The 16,242-nt window shown below is 36.1% G+C and overlaps 2 protein-coding genes across 2 annotated transcripts; both read right to left on the reverse strand.

The window, feature by feature from the left end:
• Position 1: 1 nt before the first annotated feature.
• LOC147563325 (UBQ, helicase-c and DEAD-like helicase domain-containing protein) lies at positions 2–10,127 on the reverse strand. The gene is made up of 27 exons (XM_086636634.1): positions 9,810–10,127; positions 9,007–9,705; positions 8,776–8,893; positions 8,580–8,677; positions 7,419–7,577; positions 7,060–7,128; positions 6,848–6,970; positions 6,613–6,762; positions 6,350–6,481; positions 6,173–6,252; positions 5,743–5,837; positions 5,584–5,651; positions 4,881–4,982; positions 4,746–4,804; positions 4,474–4,581; positions 4,247–4,322; positions 3,496–3,632; positions 3,262–3,421; positions 2,973–3,152; positions 2,739–2,855; positions 2,308–2,463; positions 1,843–2,010; positions 1,621–1,733; positions 1,037–1,160; positions 769–864; positions 551–613; positions 2–453 (listed from the first exon to the last, which is right to left on the reverse strand). Exons 1-27 carry the CDS (start codon positions 9,996–9,998, stop codon positions 379–381), a joined length of 3,714 nt encoding a protein of 1,237 aa, XP_086492760.1. The 5' UTR covers positions 9,999–10,127; the 3' UTR covers positions 2–378.
• Positions 10,128–10,836: 709 nt separating this feature from the next.
• Positions 10,837–13,661, reverse strand: MPB2C (movement protein binding protein 2C). Its single transcript, XM_086636645.1, has 5 exons — positions 13,319–13,661; positions 13,144–13,227; positions 12,259–12,567; positions 11,315–11,533; positions 10,837–11,136 (listed from the first exon to the last, which is right to left on the reverse strand). The coding sequence occupies exons 1-5, from the start codon at positions 13,526–13,528 to the stop codon at positions 10,957–10,959; spliced, it is 1,002 nt and encodes a 333-aa protein (XP_086492771.1). The 5' UTR covers positions 13,529–13,661; the 3' UTR covers positions 10,837–10,956.
• Between the last annotated feature and the right edge of the window lie 2,581 nt (positions 13,662–16,242).

Below are 16,242 nucleotides of genomic sequence, written 5' to 3' on the forward strand. Positions count from 1 at the left end.
ATTTACGAAAGAAATAAAATTTCATACTTCACAAAGTTTTTGCACGGAATTTATATAGATAGGTATGCCATGTCTGCTGATGGAGCTCAAGCTTGTAAAAAATTATGCAAGGAATAATAGCATCCTTCTTCTGACAAAGAAAAAGTTTTCCTTCTACCTTGGAGTAACAATTGCACTTGTTCCAAATAGGAGTCAAGGAGTGACAACATCTATTCGATAATACAACAAATTCAATTACAAAATTGTGGGTGGTTCAAATCACCCGAGAACCACCATCTCCGATAGTGCCTATAAAGTTAATGTCTTGAACTTCCATACGTTGATAACGAGAATCCATGATAAAAGAGGTAAACGTCGTCATAATTACCTAGAAACCATTTACTTTCGTTGCGTTGAAGGTCTTTCACGAGTTTGACCTTCTCTAGGGTAAGAGTCCTCAGATTCTATGACACCCTACAATTACGAGAAAAAAAATCCTCTTTTGATAAGTATGGGTGACAAGGTCATCCGGGACATGAAGATATTGAAATGAAAAGAGTCGTAGGCGAACCTTAAGAATTGTAATGCCAGCATTCTTATCGAGAACCTCATTGTATTCATGGCAAGATAGTGTCTGCACCAAACACCGAAAAACTGTAAGATACTAACGGTTATTTTCGTGATGCAAATTTAAGTGCAGGGATTCTACTCGGCCTGAGCCCTGGAAGGGCTCACAATTTCAAGGTTCATAACTCAAGCTAGAGCGTACACAGGGTAGTAGGAAGTGACCTGAACACAATTGGGGCAACCAACATCAGTGGAACAACAGCCTCCTGTGATAAGTTCCAAAGCAGCACCTAACAATTCTCTGAAAAGTGGTTGCACCTATACAATAGATTTCCAACATCAGTGAGCAATTTGGAGTTTCATACGTCTCAGTTTTCTGATTTGCTTATCAGTGAACAAATATATGAACCAATAATCCTATCATTCCTCAGTTAATTCAATGGTTAACTAGAATTAATACAAACACACTACAAGATGTATTGTTACTTGCCTGTACGGAAAGTCCAATCCCTCCAGGGTGCTGATCATACAACAGAATTCTCTCTGGAAAATAACGGGTATCATGGGGATTTGCACATTCAGAAGCCATGTCAGAGGAATTGCATTGTATATACCTATCAAAGAAAAGGCAGTTAGACATTTCAATATGAACAATAAATAGCTATCGGCAACATAATAGAACCTCGGCAAATTCCTATATTCACCAATAAGTTTGAAACTCGAATTCCAAGATGAAATTTAATCTTGTATTTTTAACTTTCTTTTCTTATTCGGAAATGTGTGGATGAATGCCATTTGGAACACAAAAGTTGAACCTAATTGAACAGTATCTTGACAAAGAACAGGCAAAAAACATTGCCCCATTTTTTTGTTCTTTAGCTTAGCCCTGATAAGAACAGCAAATTCACTGTGGTGTGCCCATATGTTGATACGTGCGCAAAAGGCAACCATTTAGAGAAAGACTGATTAGGATTGGGCACTGTAATTTTCATGGCCATATTTTCACATATATCATATGAGAAAGCAGAAAAAAAACAATCTAGTGAAGTTCTATACCAGGTATTGTAGACTTACAGAGGAACGACGTTAAGAAGAGCATGACAGGCAGCATGCAAGCCTGCACGAAATGATAATTTTTGGACCTCCACTTCTTTCTTCACTGATTGAGGTACACGTACCCAAACTGCCTGTGCAACATGTGAAATGAAGTTCACAAGATCATACTCGTACTTGGCGACAAAGAGGAAATGATTAGCGTTGCCATCAATTTCAACACCAATTTAACTAATTATGTACCTGTGATTGGTATGAATATTTAGGAAGTGAAAGCTCAACTGACTCGATGATTTCGTTACTTCCTCGTCGGATACGGTAGAAGCCAAACCAAGTGGTTGTTACTTGGCAATTATGTGCTTGAGAAGTTGTTCTTGAAAGCCCAGTCTCAGGAACCTTTGCTGGATAAGCCTAAGCAAATAAAATAAATGCAGCTTGTAAGCATTCCTTGCTGAGTTGTCTTTTTTCCATCCTTTATGGACTTTTACGTTCAAATTGCATGGTCTGTGATTGCAATCTGCTGGTTATCTTGTTATATGGATACCATATAGCTATTGAACTAAAGAAAAGGTTGCATGTTCTAACATTTTCATTTGACAACATATAACTAAAATATTATAAAAACAGAAAGGAAAAAAGGTATATAGAACAAAAGGAAAATATCATTTCTATATAGCGAAGACCAGAAAGGACTAAAAGCAGCATTACCATATCCCCACCAATGACATGTATATCTGTATAATCGCGAGTCTTTGTATAGTACTTCAGATCAGCTTCTTGACAAAAAGCAACCTTAGTCGATAAATCTAAGACCTTCACTAAATAAGTTTTACCTTGATGCATATAAACAGCACCTTCATAAACCTGAATGATAACATTAATTGGTCAATAATATATCCATATAATATATAGCCCTTTTCAGGTATCTGTGGACACATAATGAACAATGACGTAACTACTGCGACCATGAAGTGAGGCTAAAAGACCGAGTTCTAAAGATTCCGGACAGCACTTTTACCATCAGAGCAGCAAAAATAGTAATCTACAAATAATATAGCCCATGCGAGTGGTAAATATCTAAGAAACTTTTAAGCATAAAGGGAGATCACTGAAGTCAAAAGCAGTCAAATCTTTATAACCTGAAAGAAGGCCTTGCTCTCCTCGATCTCCTCAAGGACTTCATCTCTTTTTGTGTCTATCAGTTTGTATTTTTCAGTCTCTATTGCCCGAATACTAATTGCCTGTGAAGGTCTTTTCTGATAAGCAAGAGAGGAACAAAAAACGTTAAGTAATCTGCACACTGTTATTCTACACAAAAACATACTTCAAATTCTATTACATCAGATTATGTTGTACTGCGCCAAATAGTATACCTCATGCCCAATATAGCTCCATATTCTGGCAAAGGAATCACGGGTAGGATCACAAGTCAGATACCCTTTACTCTTAAGTGCCAATACTGCGCTACTTAAACTTGAACCAAAATATTTCTCATCATATAGCAAACTCAGTGGGTGTTCAAGAGCTGCACAGGCAAGGTGCTGCTCAAGTACCTAGAAGGATGAACAAATCAGCTCAAAGAAGTTTGACACTGCATACTGAAAAAATTATATAAAAAATAACAATAAGAATAAATGATATAAAAATTTTCAAACTACAAACCTGCTTGTTTTGCGAATCGATGTGACAGCACTCGATTGGGCTCCCAAAGAGTTTCTGCGGAAATTTCATGAAGTACTGATCAAGTGGTCCTTCAAAAGCTACATAGACTGCAAGTGATGGTCTTTCCCTTCTTCCAGATCTTCCAGCTTGTTGCCACAAACTATATGAAAACAAAAGCAAAATATTTGAAGGATGACACAGGAAACAAATCAACAAGGCTTATAGTATGATTACCTGGAGACACTACCAGGAAAGCCAAGATGTAGAGTTGCATCAATATGTCCAACATCAATACCAAGTTCAAGTGCATTTGTTGCGGCAACCCCACGAAGCTTTCCAGAAAAAAAATCACTCTCTATTCTCCTCCTATCCTGTAGTCTCAATTTCGCATTACCAAAGTATCAGATATTACTTCTTCTATGAGATAAAAAGGACAAAAGAACGTAAGAAAAGCTTCAAGGTCCAACACAGAGCCCTATTTATGTTTTAGGAGTATGCAGTGTGTCAAGAAAACCTCGAGAACTTCATTTAAAATATGTTAAGAGGCCAAACAAGTAGGCATCTTAATTTTCCTTTTCACTTTATTTTTCTCTGTTTTGAGTTTGTCGTATTTCTTTGCTCTCGTTTTCTCCTCGTAGTTTTTCTTTCAAAAATTCTTGATGGGTTCACATTGAGTCGAGGAAGTAGCAATTTGGTCTACTGATAATTGATCAGCGAACATATACAGAAACACAACCTTTTCCACACATCCAGTCTAAAGTATTTTAAACATAAACAAACAAATCATACCCATGACATTAATTTTATGGGTCAAAATGGTTGACTCTAAAGCCTCGCAATGCAGAGTAACATACTTATATAAGACAAATAACTCTTATAACAATGAGGATATATCTAAGAACCAAACATGTAGCCCTCTTGAGGACTGCTACAACAGATAGCTTCAATATAAATGAGTATAGCAAAAAACACTGCTGCAACACACCTCAGCAGTGTAGCCAGCTCGATAAGCACATATTGAATCGGCCATATTGGGTGCAGCCTCCTGAAGAATCTCACGCCTAACACAGTTTTAGAAATTTAAAATCATCAATTCACTATTAAAAGCAGAAACATCAGAAGAAAATAAAGTATATGACGACATTAATAGGAAATGCAAAAGATCAGTAGTTGATCAAGGTCATAAAAGTTAATATGGCAGAAGTAACTTACGTGTAGCATAGGACAAGTTCACAAAGTTTACGCGTTTTACAAAAAGCAATGCAACGGAGTCCATGTTGAACCATCTCCGCAAACAAACAGGAAACCTCAAATATCGGACTGCATTACAAAATAGAGAATTATCCACATATATATGCTTCCACACAAGATCAGTATAAGCCCAAAATTCGATCAGTATAAGATCAGTTATTTGTTGATTTGTTCTACAAAAGCCATATATTTAACTTTGTACAAAAAAAATACAACAAAAGGCTATTCTCTACCTTGACCTCCTGCTGGTTACTTCCATTTTCGTAGACTCCCTACTCTTCTTCTTTACTATCTGTAGCTCGCAAGGTCTCAAATCCAGATAGACAACATTTACGATACACAAAGACAATACAAGAATAGAAACGTACAGTTTTCAAACAAAGAGGAGGATTCCACAAGATGAAAAGCTTTGGACCACAGGGACTCCCATCATTCTGAATTAACTCGACCTTTGGGAGGTTAGCAAGTTCCTGGGGTATTTAAAGTTATATAATTCTTTAAAAAGCACTATTTCATTGCTTGGATTAAAAATATCATGACGCAATATAATGTAAATCAAAACACCTAAAAGTCATGATCAAACTCTAACAAGAAGCATCAAAGAGGTGTTTATCCAGTGTTCACGGTGTTTAGTTTCTAAATCACTTTTTAGCATTTTAGTACAAACACCGTAAACTTCTCCATTTCCTAATAAGAGTTTGATGCCCCATATGGTCACAAACTAACTTCACTACATTACCAGTTGGATCGCATTCAATTCTGTTATACAATTCTACACGATTTCATTGAAAAATACAACAGGAACTTCTTCTTTTCAATATCTTGTTTTGATTTCTTTGATTACTTGTAAGACTATATGAAAAAACCTAATCCAAAAGCAGTGCTGATAATTTTTAAAACGCCCATTCTACACTTCTTCTCTTCAACAATTTCAAATGTACTTCCAAGCATCAATAAAGGCATAAAAGTCCATCACTTTGGTATTTAATTATTTATATAGAATTGGCACCAAGCAGATTGCGTATATTAGTAGAGAAAAATTCAAATTAATTTTCTTTCTGCAATTCATACCATAGCATGCTCACATGGATTGGCAAGGGTGGCAGTACAAAATACAAAGGAAGGATCACTGCCATACACTGCAAGCAAACCATGGAATTTGTTCTCAAAAAAAAAGAAAGAAAAAGGATGCATTTAATATGAAAGATAATGCCCTATTAAATTATGTACCATGAGAACAAAGCCGCCGCAGTCTCCTCAATATAAGAGCAGAATTGCATCCAAATGCTCCTTTGTAGGCATGAGCTTCATCAATGATGACAAACCTGAACAATAACATAGTCAAACAAGGCTTTAAAATAATGAATGATATTTAAAATAAAGAACTCAAAATTGTCCAGTTGAGAAAGACTAAAAACAAGTTAGGCAAAATCCTAACTGAATCACCGCCTTAAGAGAAACCGTTTTCACCTGGTCTAGGATTTTAAAAGACTTTAAGGATGTTTCTTTTCTAGATATGGTTGTTAACTGGGATGCTTGGATGATGTAACAAAATCCCCAAGTTTTCAGCTTTTTCTTTTTCCGTGTATAGTTTGTTTTTTTCTTCAATATATTCATTCAAATTTTCAAAAAAAAGCGCCTTGAGAGAAACTGATACTACCTGAGATTTGACAAAATTCGCTGGAACTGAGCATGGAATGGCAAGATTGACATGTGCAGCATATCTGGATTTGTGATTAACTGCATGACAATGACCACAGTTCAGCATCAGTGGGTCCAAATCTCGACATTAATTAAACTAATACGATGCCCAAGGCAACCTAACTTACAACTATACCAGTCTAGCATTATCGCGGAGCCACATCCTATCTCTTTCGGGAGTGTCACCATCATAAACACCGACGTTGAAGCTCATGTGTAACCCCTCTGTCATTACTAGCAAAGCTCTCAACTGATCTTGAGCTAAAGCCTATGAATGTCCCCGGAGAATTAAAAATTAGTGTCAGATCAATAAAAAAGAGGGAAGTGGAAAAAATGAATGGAAATAAAAAACAATAATATGTAACTTAACATTACATAAACATATGTATGGAAATGAACCTTTGTTGGAAACAAGTACAGAGCACAAGATAGTAAATTCTGAGACAATGCTTCCAGCACTGGTATGTTATAGCAAAGAGATTTCCCACTGGATGTCATAGTTGCCACAACAACATTTTTCCCAGAAAGTGAAGCCATTATTGATTCTGCCTAAAATAACACAGAAAAAGCCACAAGTTAAAAAGCAGGGAGTGAAAGAGGATCTGATTTTAGAACCACAAGTTCACAACCATACCTGGTGGCTGTACAATCTAGAGATTCCCATCCTTTTAAGCGCAGATCGTGTGGTTTCTGAAAGTGTGTCTGGGATCTCCACATGTACCGCTGTTCTTGCACCGATTTCTTCAATATGAACTATCTACATGAAAGGAAACTCTGCAATATTAATATTCAAATCCTTCTTCATCTTGTTTTATTGACTAATAGCACAGAAGTTGGAGAAGAAACCTGTCCATGAGACCCAACTGTCGTCTTAAGATGTTCAACCATTTCAAGAGGTAGCAACGTGTTTGTGTCCTGTCAACTCAGCAAATATAATAGTTGGATGGAAAGACTAGAAAAGCGAAAAAAAAAATAGAAATTGTGAATACTGGTTTGCATATTACGAAAAAAGGTGAATCTGATTTTCCATTATATTGCTTCTTTACTTCTCCATATTTCTCTTTTAGTATATTCATAGCTAAATTAAATTCTAACAATAACCTGGAAAATGGAAATGACAGAAGAAGCATGGTATGATAAATAATACCCTGAAAAGTAGATTGAATTGATAAAAGAAAGCTACTCAGTAAAATTTAGGCACCTACACAGCATCTTGCTTGCCCAGGATGAGAACTTGAAGCAATAAACCGCTTATTCGCATGTTTTGCTTTTCTTTCAGTTGAAGTCATACCAGCATCCTTCATACATATGAGATCCTCCAGGGATGAAAGCCCAACCACCCTCTCCCCAGAAATTACTTTACCCTGAGTACCAAAATCGCTGATTAATTATCAATACAGATAGTTGCAGAACTGATGAGCAGAAATTTTAGAGGCGATAAGCGGCATCTACTGATAAAAATGTTCTGAGTGAAATTCAACTTCCTATCAAACAAATTTGAGGCAGCTTATTAGAATGAAAAAGCACTAGTTTATCTGTGACAGGATTGATCAAAGTTGCACAACAATTTTCTGACAAGTACAAACCACCGATAAGTCTAGCAGAGTTTATTATACCTTATCCTACCTAGGGGTGTACTCGAGCCGATGCGAGTAGTAAGATGTTCAAGCTCGGCTAGTGTCCTCGATTGTTTGCTTAAGCTCAAGCTCGGTCGAGTAACTGTCCACTTTCTCGAGCTCGACTCATATATGTTTCAAAGAGCTCGAGCTCGCATCATTTTAAGCTCGTTTATTAAAATACTTCAATTTAAAACAACTGATTTATCAAAATACTTCAATGATTCATATTCCGATAATCTTTTGATGATTGGTGTTCCATGTAGGCATGTACAAGTTTCAATACAGATACATAATTATGAACTACACAATAATAGATGGTATGTTAAACGAGATGATGACCAGTAGCTCGGCATACACTAAAGAATGATCAAGCTCGACTCGTTTATATAAACGAGCATGATTCTGAGCTCGTGTTAAGCTCGTCTCGTTAATCTTCGAGTCGAGCACGAGCAATAGTCGAGCCAAGCTCGAGCACCTCGTTATATGCTCGACTCGAGTACACCCCTAACCTAAACATGCCCTTGAGGAAACAAAATAACAACGAATATATTTTTTTTGCAAAAACTAGTATGTTATTTATCCGAGAGGTGGGAAAAAAAGCTACTTAGTTAAGTATTACTAAGTGAAGATTCACTTTCTATTGCGTTAAAATGAGGAGTTATGCTTACCAAGATTCAAAACATAGTTTATGGTTAACATTTTCAACACAATTGATGTAGGAAAGAAGAGGTTGACATTGGAACTTACTGTAAGAACTTTAACTGCCTTCACTACATTTCTTCTGAAAGCAATTTCACGTTTCTTTATTACGTTAACAATTTTCGATGTAGGCACCTGTTTCCTAGCTATTGATCATAAACATCAAATCAAAACACGGGTCGAGTATCTATTATCAGATCAATGAAACAGAAGATGAAAAGCAAATAGCTATGTTCAACTATACCTATCCTAAAATCATTTGCTGAATTGGATTCACCACCCACTTCCTTTGAAGAATCAACAACAATGATGGCATCCCCAAACTTTGCAGCCCCAATTTCCTGATCACCAAACCTCAATACCTGAGGAGATATACGGAAGTATCAATCTCTATAGATACTTGTACAACTTCCACCTGCAGAATTCGAATTATGATTATTGGGCTAAGTTCATCTCTGTTAACTCAAGCAGTTACCTTTGGGCAAAGAATCGAAAGCCTCTCCACATAATCAATATCAACTTCACAATCAAGTCCTTCAAGTTTCTTGAGCACTTTTCTCAAACAATCTTTACTAATGTATTTATCCTGCATTTGCAAAAACCCGGAGAAAATGTTAACGAACGAAAAGACCTTCATTGTCGTCTTCAACCATGACGGACAAGAGCAAGATTCCGTCTCCTGGCAACTTTTATTATTTAAAAACAAACAATATCCTGTCTTTGCATCAAACAAACAATTCACTGAATCAAAAACCCTAGTAATTCTCTCAAACCCCTCTTCATCATCGACATCTTTACTACTACTCAGAATATTATTCAAGACTTCATCTGAAAAACAATCATGTCCCTGATTTCTTGCGCCTCTCTTGCGTTTCAAATCCATTGAATTAGGGTTTGAACTTCCTTCTCCGACCTTATCCTTTTCTTGATTCTCATACTCAAAATGTGGGGATATTTTATCCTGAGGTAGTTCAGATAAATAGGAAAGATCTTGCATCATATCAGACCAAGCAGATTCCGCAAAAGATGAAGATTTTGGTGGAGGGGTAGGTATATCAGACGACTTATCTTGTTTATTAACTCGATCCTTCTTACTGAACGGAACAAGAACTACAAAATCACTACGTTCGATCGAGTAACTGCTTATCTGATTCCCCAAACTCATCTTAGAACCCTAGAAAAATGATTGTTAGGCAGTTACACATCAATTAGGGAATGAATTGAATAAACTATTCAAACAAGGAAAAGGGGTAAAATGAATCAAATTTGTGATCATACCTTGAAGAAGAGATGAAAATTAGGAGAATCTTTGGCTGGAAGAAAAATTTGTTTGAGTAAGAACTTTAGGTCTTGGATCGTACGGTTTGGACAAATCGGAACGATGATGGATTCGCCGGTGAGTGTACGAACTTGAATGTCTCTTTCGCTCTCCGCCATTTCTTTCCCAGGCGAGTTATGTTGGTTCATTTCCCTTCAATCGTTACAGTTATAAAACCCTAGAACTTTTTGGCGGGGAACACCCGCGCATATGTGGCCGTTGGATTTATAATATCTTTTGTCGCGCGAAGGAAACTTCAACCGTAGATAATTGAATATCTGCAGTTTCAGAGAGGGATAATTCCATTTTGGCCCCTAATGATAACTTAACTCACCATAATGGTTCCCTAAAGGTGACCAACTGAGAAAATAGTCCTACTTCGCTATTTTCCATTAATCAAATTTAAATGTTGATATTTTCTTTCTCTTTCAAAAATGTCTACGGCGGATGGCACCCCGCCATCTCTATTGTTCTCTTTCTTTCTTTTTTTCCCTCCGTCTAATATGCTCTGACGAAGGGGAGAGGAACCCCTCCTTGTTACTCGAAGTGGAACACGCGCTAGGCTCACAAAGTGTCCCTTCACCAAGCAGGGCCATGGTCGGTCAGGACCAAACCAGGACAACAGGTTGTGCAGAAGGCCCAAATTAAAGCTAACTGGCAACGAGTGAGTAGATCGTAGTATTTGCTTGGTTATGGGAGATGCTACAATTATTTAGGGACGTGTAACACATTACACGTACGACCATCAGATATAACACATGCTAACCTACCTCTGCTACCTTATTAAGTCTGTGGGTGTCCATCATACTCAATAATTGCCTATGCATTAGTCATAAATATCATTTACTTGATAGCTAGACTTGCCATTTTCCGAAAAATTATGAACTTAATATAAGCCCTCAATGGGGGAGTTTTGAGGAAAGTTCATGCAGCTAGAACTTAGAAATGGTTCATCTAACAATGGAGGAGAGATTTGGAAAGACAGAATTCAGTTCAAGAGATCAGTTAATGTATAATGATTAGATGTGTATAACAAGACAAAATCAGTTCCGATGTATGAATAGTTGAATACCAGCAAGACTAACCTAAGTAAAAGTGTACATAAAATTAAGCAAGTGAAGAAACTGCCATTTTTGTTCCAAGAACATAAGATTGAAGCCGCAATCTTGCCATGGCTGCAATTGCTAGCGACTCCTCGTCTTGGTTTTCTTTTGCAGTTTCAACAGCAGATACATAAGCCTCTCTTGCTTCTTCCATTTCCTTCATCTTCATCTCATCCATATCATCCTGAAACCAAGTTTGAGTTTTTAAACCATAATCATGATACATGTACTGAACTGTACAACCTCAAAAGAAAAGGGTAGAAACTTGCTAACGTATAGCATTGCTAATAGAAGGAATTTAGGTTGACACAAGCCATTCCAATATAATTCACAAGTTCATAACAAATACGCGTTGTAATTACCATAACTGGAAGCCGATTGGATTGATATGGAATGGCATCATAATCTTCAGCATTTGGTGCAGAATCATTCTTTGATAAGCCTTCTAGTAAGACCATAAACGCAGAAAGCTCCGTCTCCATTATGCTTATTTTCTCCTGTAGCTTTTCAGCTTTTCCATTAGACATCGATGCTTCCCACTGTAACTTTTCCAGGGCTGCTTGTCTGTCTGCAAGCTTGATCTGAGAAGAAATCAGTGTAGTTGGTTTATTCAGTGAACGTACTATTAAACTTGTGAGCATTATTTGATAGAAGTGATAGGTTCTATGGAAGTGAAAACACCACAGGAACATGTGATGGCCCCAATTGATGCCATAAAGCCACAGTTCATAGACGTCTGTCGCGAATGGTTTCCACTCAGTCTCAGTGGACCTTAAATTTGATTTTTCCCACTGCCCTTGTTTAAATATTTTCTCTTTAAGGGGACATTTTACCCGAAACCCTCTAAAAGATCATCATTTTGTATGTGTGACAGTGCTATAATAGTCCGTTCATACTCTAGCAACCATGATAGTCATAATATTTTGAATTTTGAAACATCGAGTAAGTTTAGATAGTTTTACAAAAATAGCGTAAGTTTCGACCCGAAGGGTACCACGGAAAAGCCAAGACCCCTAACAACAGATAGACTATTCCCTCATCGAGTTCAGAACATAACCTCCCAACCAAAAGCAATATATGAACTAACTTCAACTAATACCAATTTGATCTGAAATCTTATATAATCATATCAGAAAATAATGTAATTAGAAATTGTACGCTTGAATATCAGGGTGTTTATTGAGTAATAAGTGCAAAGAGGTTGCGGGCTAACCCGTACCCGTCTGTTATATATATTTGCTAGTTAGATAGTCGGTGATGGAAAACAATAGTAACACTTAAAATGACATGACCGCTTATTACACACCTTTGCATCAGAGAGCTGCAAATTAGCAGATTTGACCGATGAATCCTTCTCTGCAGCCTGGCGTTTTAGTTCATCAAGTTTAGCATTAACTGAACTCATTTGCTCTATTGAACTCTCTGTTGATTTCAGGAGTTCTTCTTTCTCCAATAATTTCTTTTGCAGGTTTTCTACTTGATCCTGCAACTTAACCAACTCTTTATCTTTGTCGACTGCTGAACCCTTCGACGAAAACTCATCCGCACTTGCATCTTTGCTTTTCTTTTTCGCAGGAATAGATGGAGGAGCTTTCCTCCCTTTTGGGTCATTAACCTGAATAAAGTTGTACCAACATTAACATCCAGCTGAAAAATCATAGCTTAGATAGCAATCTACAAACTGGGGATCACTGACTTTTACTGCTCTATAGTAGGGTTGACTGTCGATTGTCGAGTATTCAAGTTCATAAACTATATCCAAAACTAGATTACGATAATATAAACCCTAAATTAGTAGATCATGATTCATGAATACCAGAAGTAGTTCGGAGGAACTAATTCGATCAGTATGGATAATGAATATGACAATAGATTTTTAGAAACTGAAGTAACTAAGTAAGTACTAAAACCCCCCCCTTTATCTCCTCCATAATCCACATTGCTATGTTCAAATAAAACTAAAACCCTAATTTCTCACATCTACATTTCTAAGCTTCAAGGAACACAAACCCCATAATTCAAGATGCTCAATATTTCATTTCTAATACCAGTATCATCCCTAAATCCCCAATTATAAAAATGACAATCAGAAACAAAAATAGTAACTCCAATTTATCAAAAACCATCAAATTCAATTACAAAATCCACATTTTCCTAATAGAACACACTCTCTATATATATAAAATCTCACCTTCCCTTGAAATGATTCTCTAGCCGGTGTCTTCGTATAGATCAGTGATGCTCGACGAGTAAATGAAGGGTTTTTTCTTCGATCCTGATTAAATCAAACACTTTAAGAAGGTCAAAAATCAGAACTTTTTAGATAGAGATAGAGAGGGGGTTTTTTAGAGAGTGAGCTAACTGACCATGAGAGATTCAACAAGAGGTACCATCTCAACAAGGTTTCTGTAAAGTTCTTTATCGAAATTACTTCCATTTCCACTGTTAGAAACAGAAGAAGAAGAAGGAGGTCTATGACGAGATGGAGATGACTGATCTTCACTAGAAATCCATAATTTTGGATCCCCATTATTTTCATTCAAATCTAAGAAATGTAGTTGTTGCTGTTCAAACATTTGGGAAACTTTGATTTGAAGAAACCCTAGAAAAAAAAAAATCAAAGTACGAGTACGAAATGAGAAATTGAAGAAACTTCAAAAAATGGATACTTATTTACTACTCTATATAACGTTTCCTCCACACAGACACAATATTACTTTTTCTTTTTTTTTTTGAAAACTGATGGTGTTTTGTAAATGCCACTCCGATCTGAATAAACCACGATATTGCCACTATTCTTGTTCTCCCCACTCTTAATTATTGAATTATCCGCCCTTTTTGCTTAAAAGTAGTTGATAATGATGATTAGGGCCAGTTAATGAATGAATAGAGCTTAATAGCTTATTCACCATTTGTATAGTCTATAGGGAAGCTAGACTCCAAATGAGGTTTTCATAGGGCAAATTTGATACACGCGTATTCCTATTGGTACCGCTCCATCGAAACGAGATTCAAAATTGCAAATGAGATTTTGGTCTACAGAGAGTATTTTAAGTTCGAGTCTTCAGATCAGATGTTTATCTTTTAGATCGGTAAGAAAATGTATTTAGTTTCATGTGATTCAAAATCTCGAGAACAGAAGTTTATCATGTCCGAAGGTTAGATTAGTAGACTTGGGTTGAAGTTTAATAGTTTATTTCTCTGCCTGGCGGGCATAAATCTCGTTGGGCTTGGGTGTGGGTTCAGGTTTGTGTTTGGTGTGAATGAAATTGAGAGGAGAAGAGTAGATGGAAAATAAAACTGTTAAGATGAATTAAGATTTGATTAGGTTAACTTCTTTTTCATGATTTGAATATATGACATCATACCACTTAAAATGTTATTAAATGAGAATATATTATAAGAATGGAAGGTTAGAAATCAGGGACGGAACTAGGAGTAGTAGTCAAGGGGGGCCGAACCAAAAAAAAAGTGAAAAATCTAAGTCTATGTGCTCGAACCCAGGTCTCTCACGTCCAAAACTCGGACCTCTACCATCTCACCCACGCTAAATATATGTTATATGTATGACTTGAACTTTATTTATGCGGTAAATCAGAAAGCAATCAGCATTTCTAAAACAATTTACGGCAAGTCAAGGGGGGCCATGGCCCCCTTTGGCCTGCATGTAGATCCGTCCCTGTTAGAAATCAATATCGAATTAAATTAGGATATAGATTTAGGATATTTGAATTCAATAGAAACATAAGAATTTATAAGCTTGCCGTTTTGATCGAAAATTTGTGGCAGACTCATATTAGAGTTGGGTAAAGATGGTTCGTCTGACATCAATGTGAGTTAGGTTGGCTTTCATGCCCATTAATATATATATAATTTACGTGGCATGTATTCTATTTTTTTGGTTGAATCTAACTCGTTAAACGAATTAAAAATTTATTTAAATGAGCCATTAAGAAGAGTAAGACAAAAACAAGGTCTAAAATCTAACTTGAAGAAAGACACATCTCGAATCAGATGCCAGACATGACTTAAACCAAAACTAATTGTGTTAAAATGAGTTTATAGATATAGTCATTATTCTGGACTTCCTTTTTTCTTCATAACTTAAACTCTGTAAAGTGGTGTTTTATCAACCAAGTATGGGCCCCTTAGCATTTCACAAATGTTTGGTGGGGAGCTTTAGACAAATTTTAGTTAAAGGGGAGCCACCCTTAATGAGATGTGGTTGGTGTCAGCTATCAGTCACTCTCACGACAAAGGGAAATATCAACTTCATATTTTTGTAGATGAATAACAAACTGAATTAAAATTTTCATATCATTCACTCTTTTGGTTGTTGAATTTGTTTATATCCATCACTTTCCAATAACAAACAAAAATATATAAAATTTTTGTGTTCTAAAATCGGATAGTTTAATCGTTTGGTCAAAAATATTTACAGAGCTACTTTGACTGTGTATAAAGCCCAAAAGTTTAAATCTTTTTTACTTTTTCTGTTACAGAGCACATAGAGACTAAAACCAATTTTGATAAGGATAGAACTGAAAAAAAAAAAATTGATTACAGAGTAGAAGATATTTTATTTCCTTCATTCCTAAATCCCACCACCAACAACTTCCACCACTCTAACAATCACCACCGCAACTATGAACAATTAACTCACAATCACCTACTAGAACCACCTTCTAGAAACATTAGTAATGGAATAACCTAACAATGATGAAGGTACATTAATGGAGGAGCTTGGCGGTCAAGAAGCTTCATTAATGGAAGAGTTTGATATTGAAGAATCAACTACAACTCTTCATTGGACTCATATAACAACATTCTAAGTGAAGACATAACTTTAGAGGTAAGATAAACTAAGTTGTGGTGATTATTCTAAAAATGAATTCAGATTTCTTGGTCAACATTCTAAATGAACAACCCAAATTTCGGTGAAATAATGCTTAGAACGATGAACATTTTTCGGTCAATTTGATTTTTAATTTTTCAACATTTTCGGTCAATTTGATGTTTAATTTTTCAACATTTTGAGTCAGTTTGATGTTTAATTTTTCAGCATTTTCAGTCAGGAGACCTATCTCTAAAATAAGGATTTTATTCTAAATAACTAATTTGTTGTGATAAAGTCAAAGGATATTTAAATAGTAAAAAGTAGATCTACAAATAGAGACTTGTAAATAGCACTTAGTAGCTCTGTAAATAGCACCCGTCAACCGTTTTTATCATATTTTTCTTATACAAACTATTCCTATAGTTTATTAATTGTAATTCGATTTAACTGAAT

The sequence above is a fragment of the Eschscholzia californica genome, unplaced genomic scaffold, assembly GCF_041429995.1.
Source record: "Eschscholzia californica isolate CP2 unplaced genomic scaffold, dmEscCali1.0.p SCAF_1, whole genome shotgun sequence".
NCBI lineage: Eukaryota > Viridiplantae > Streptophyta > Magnoliopsida > Ranunculales > Papaveraceae > Eschscholzia > Eschscholzia californica.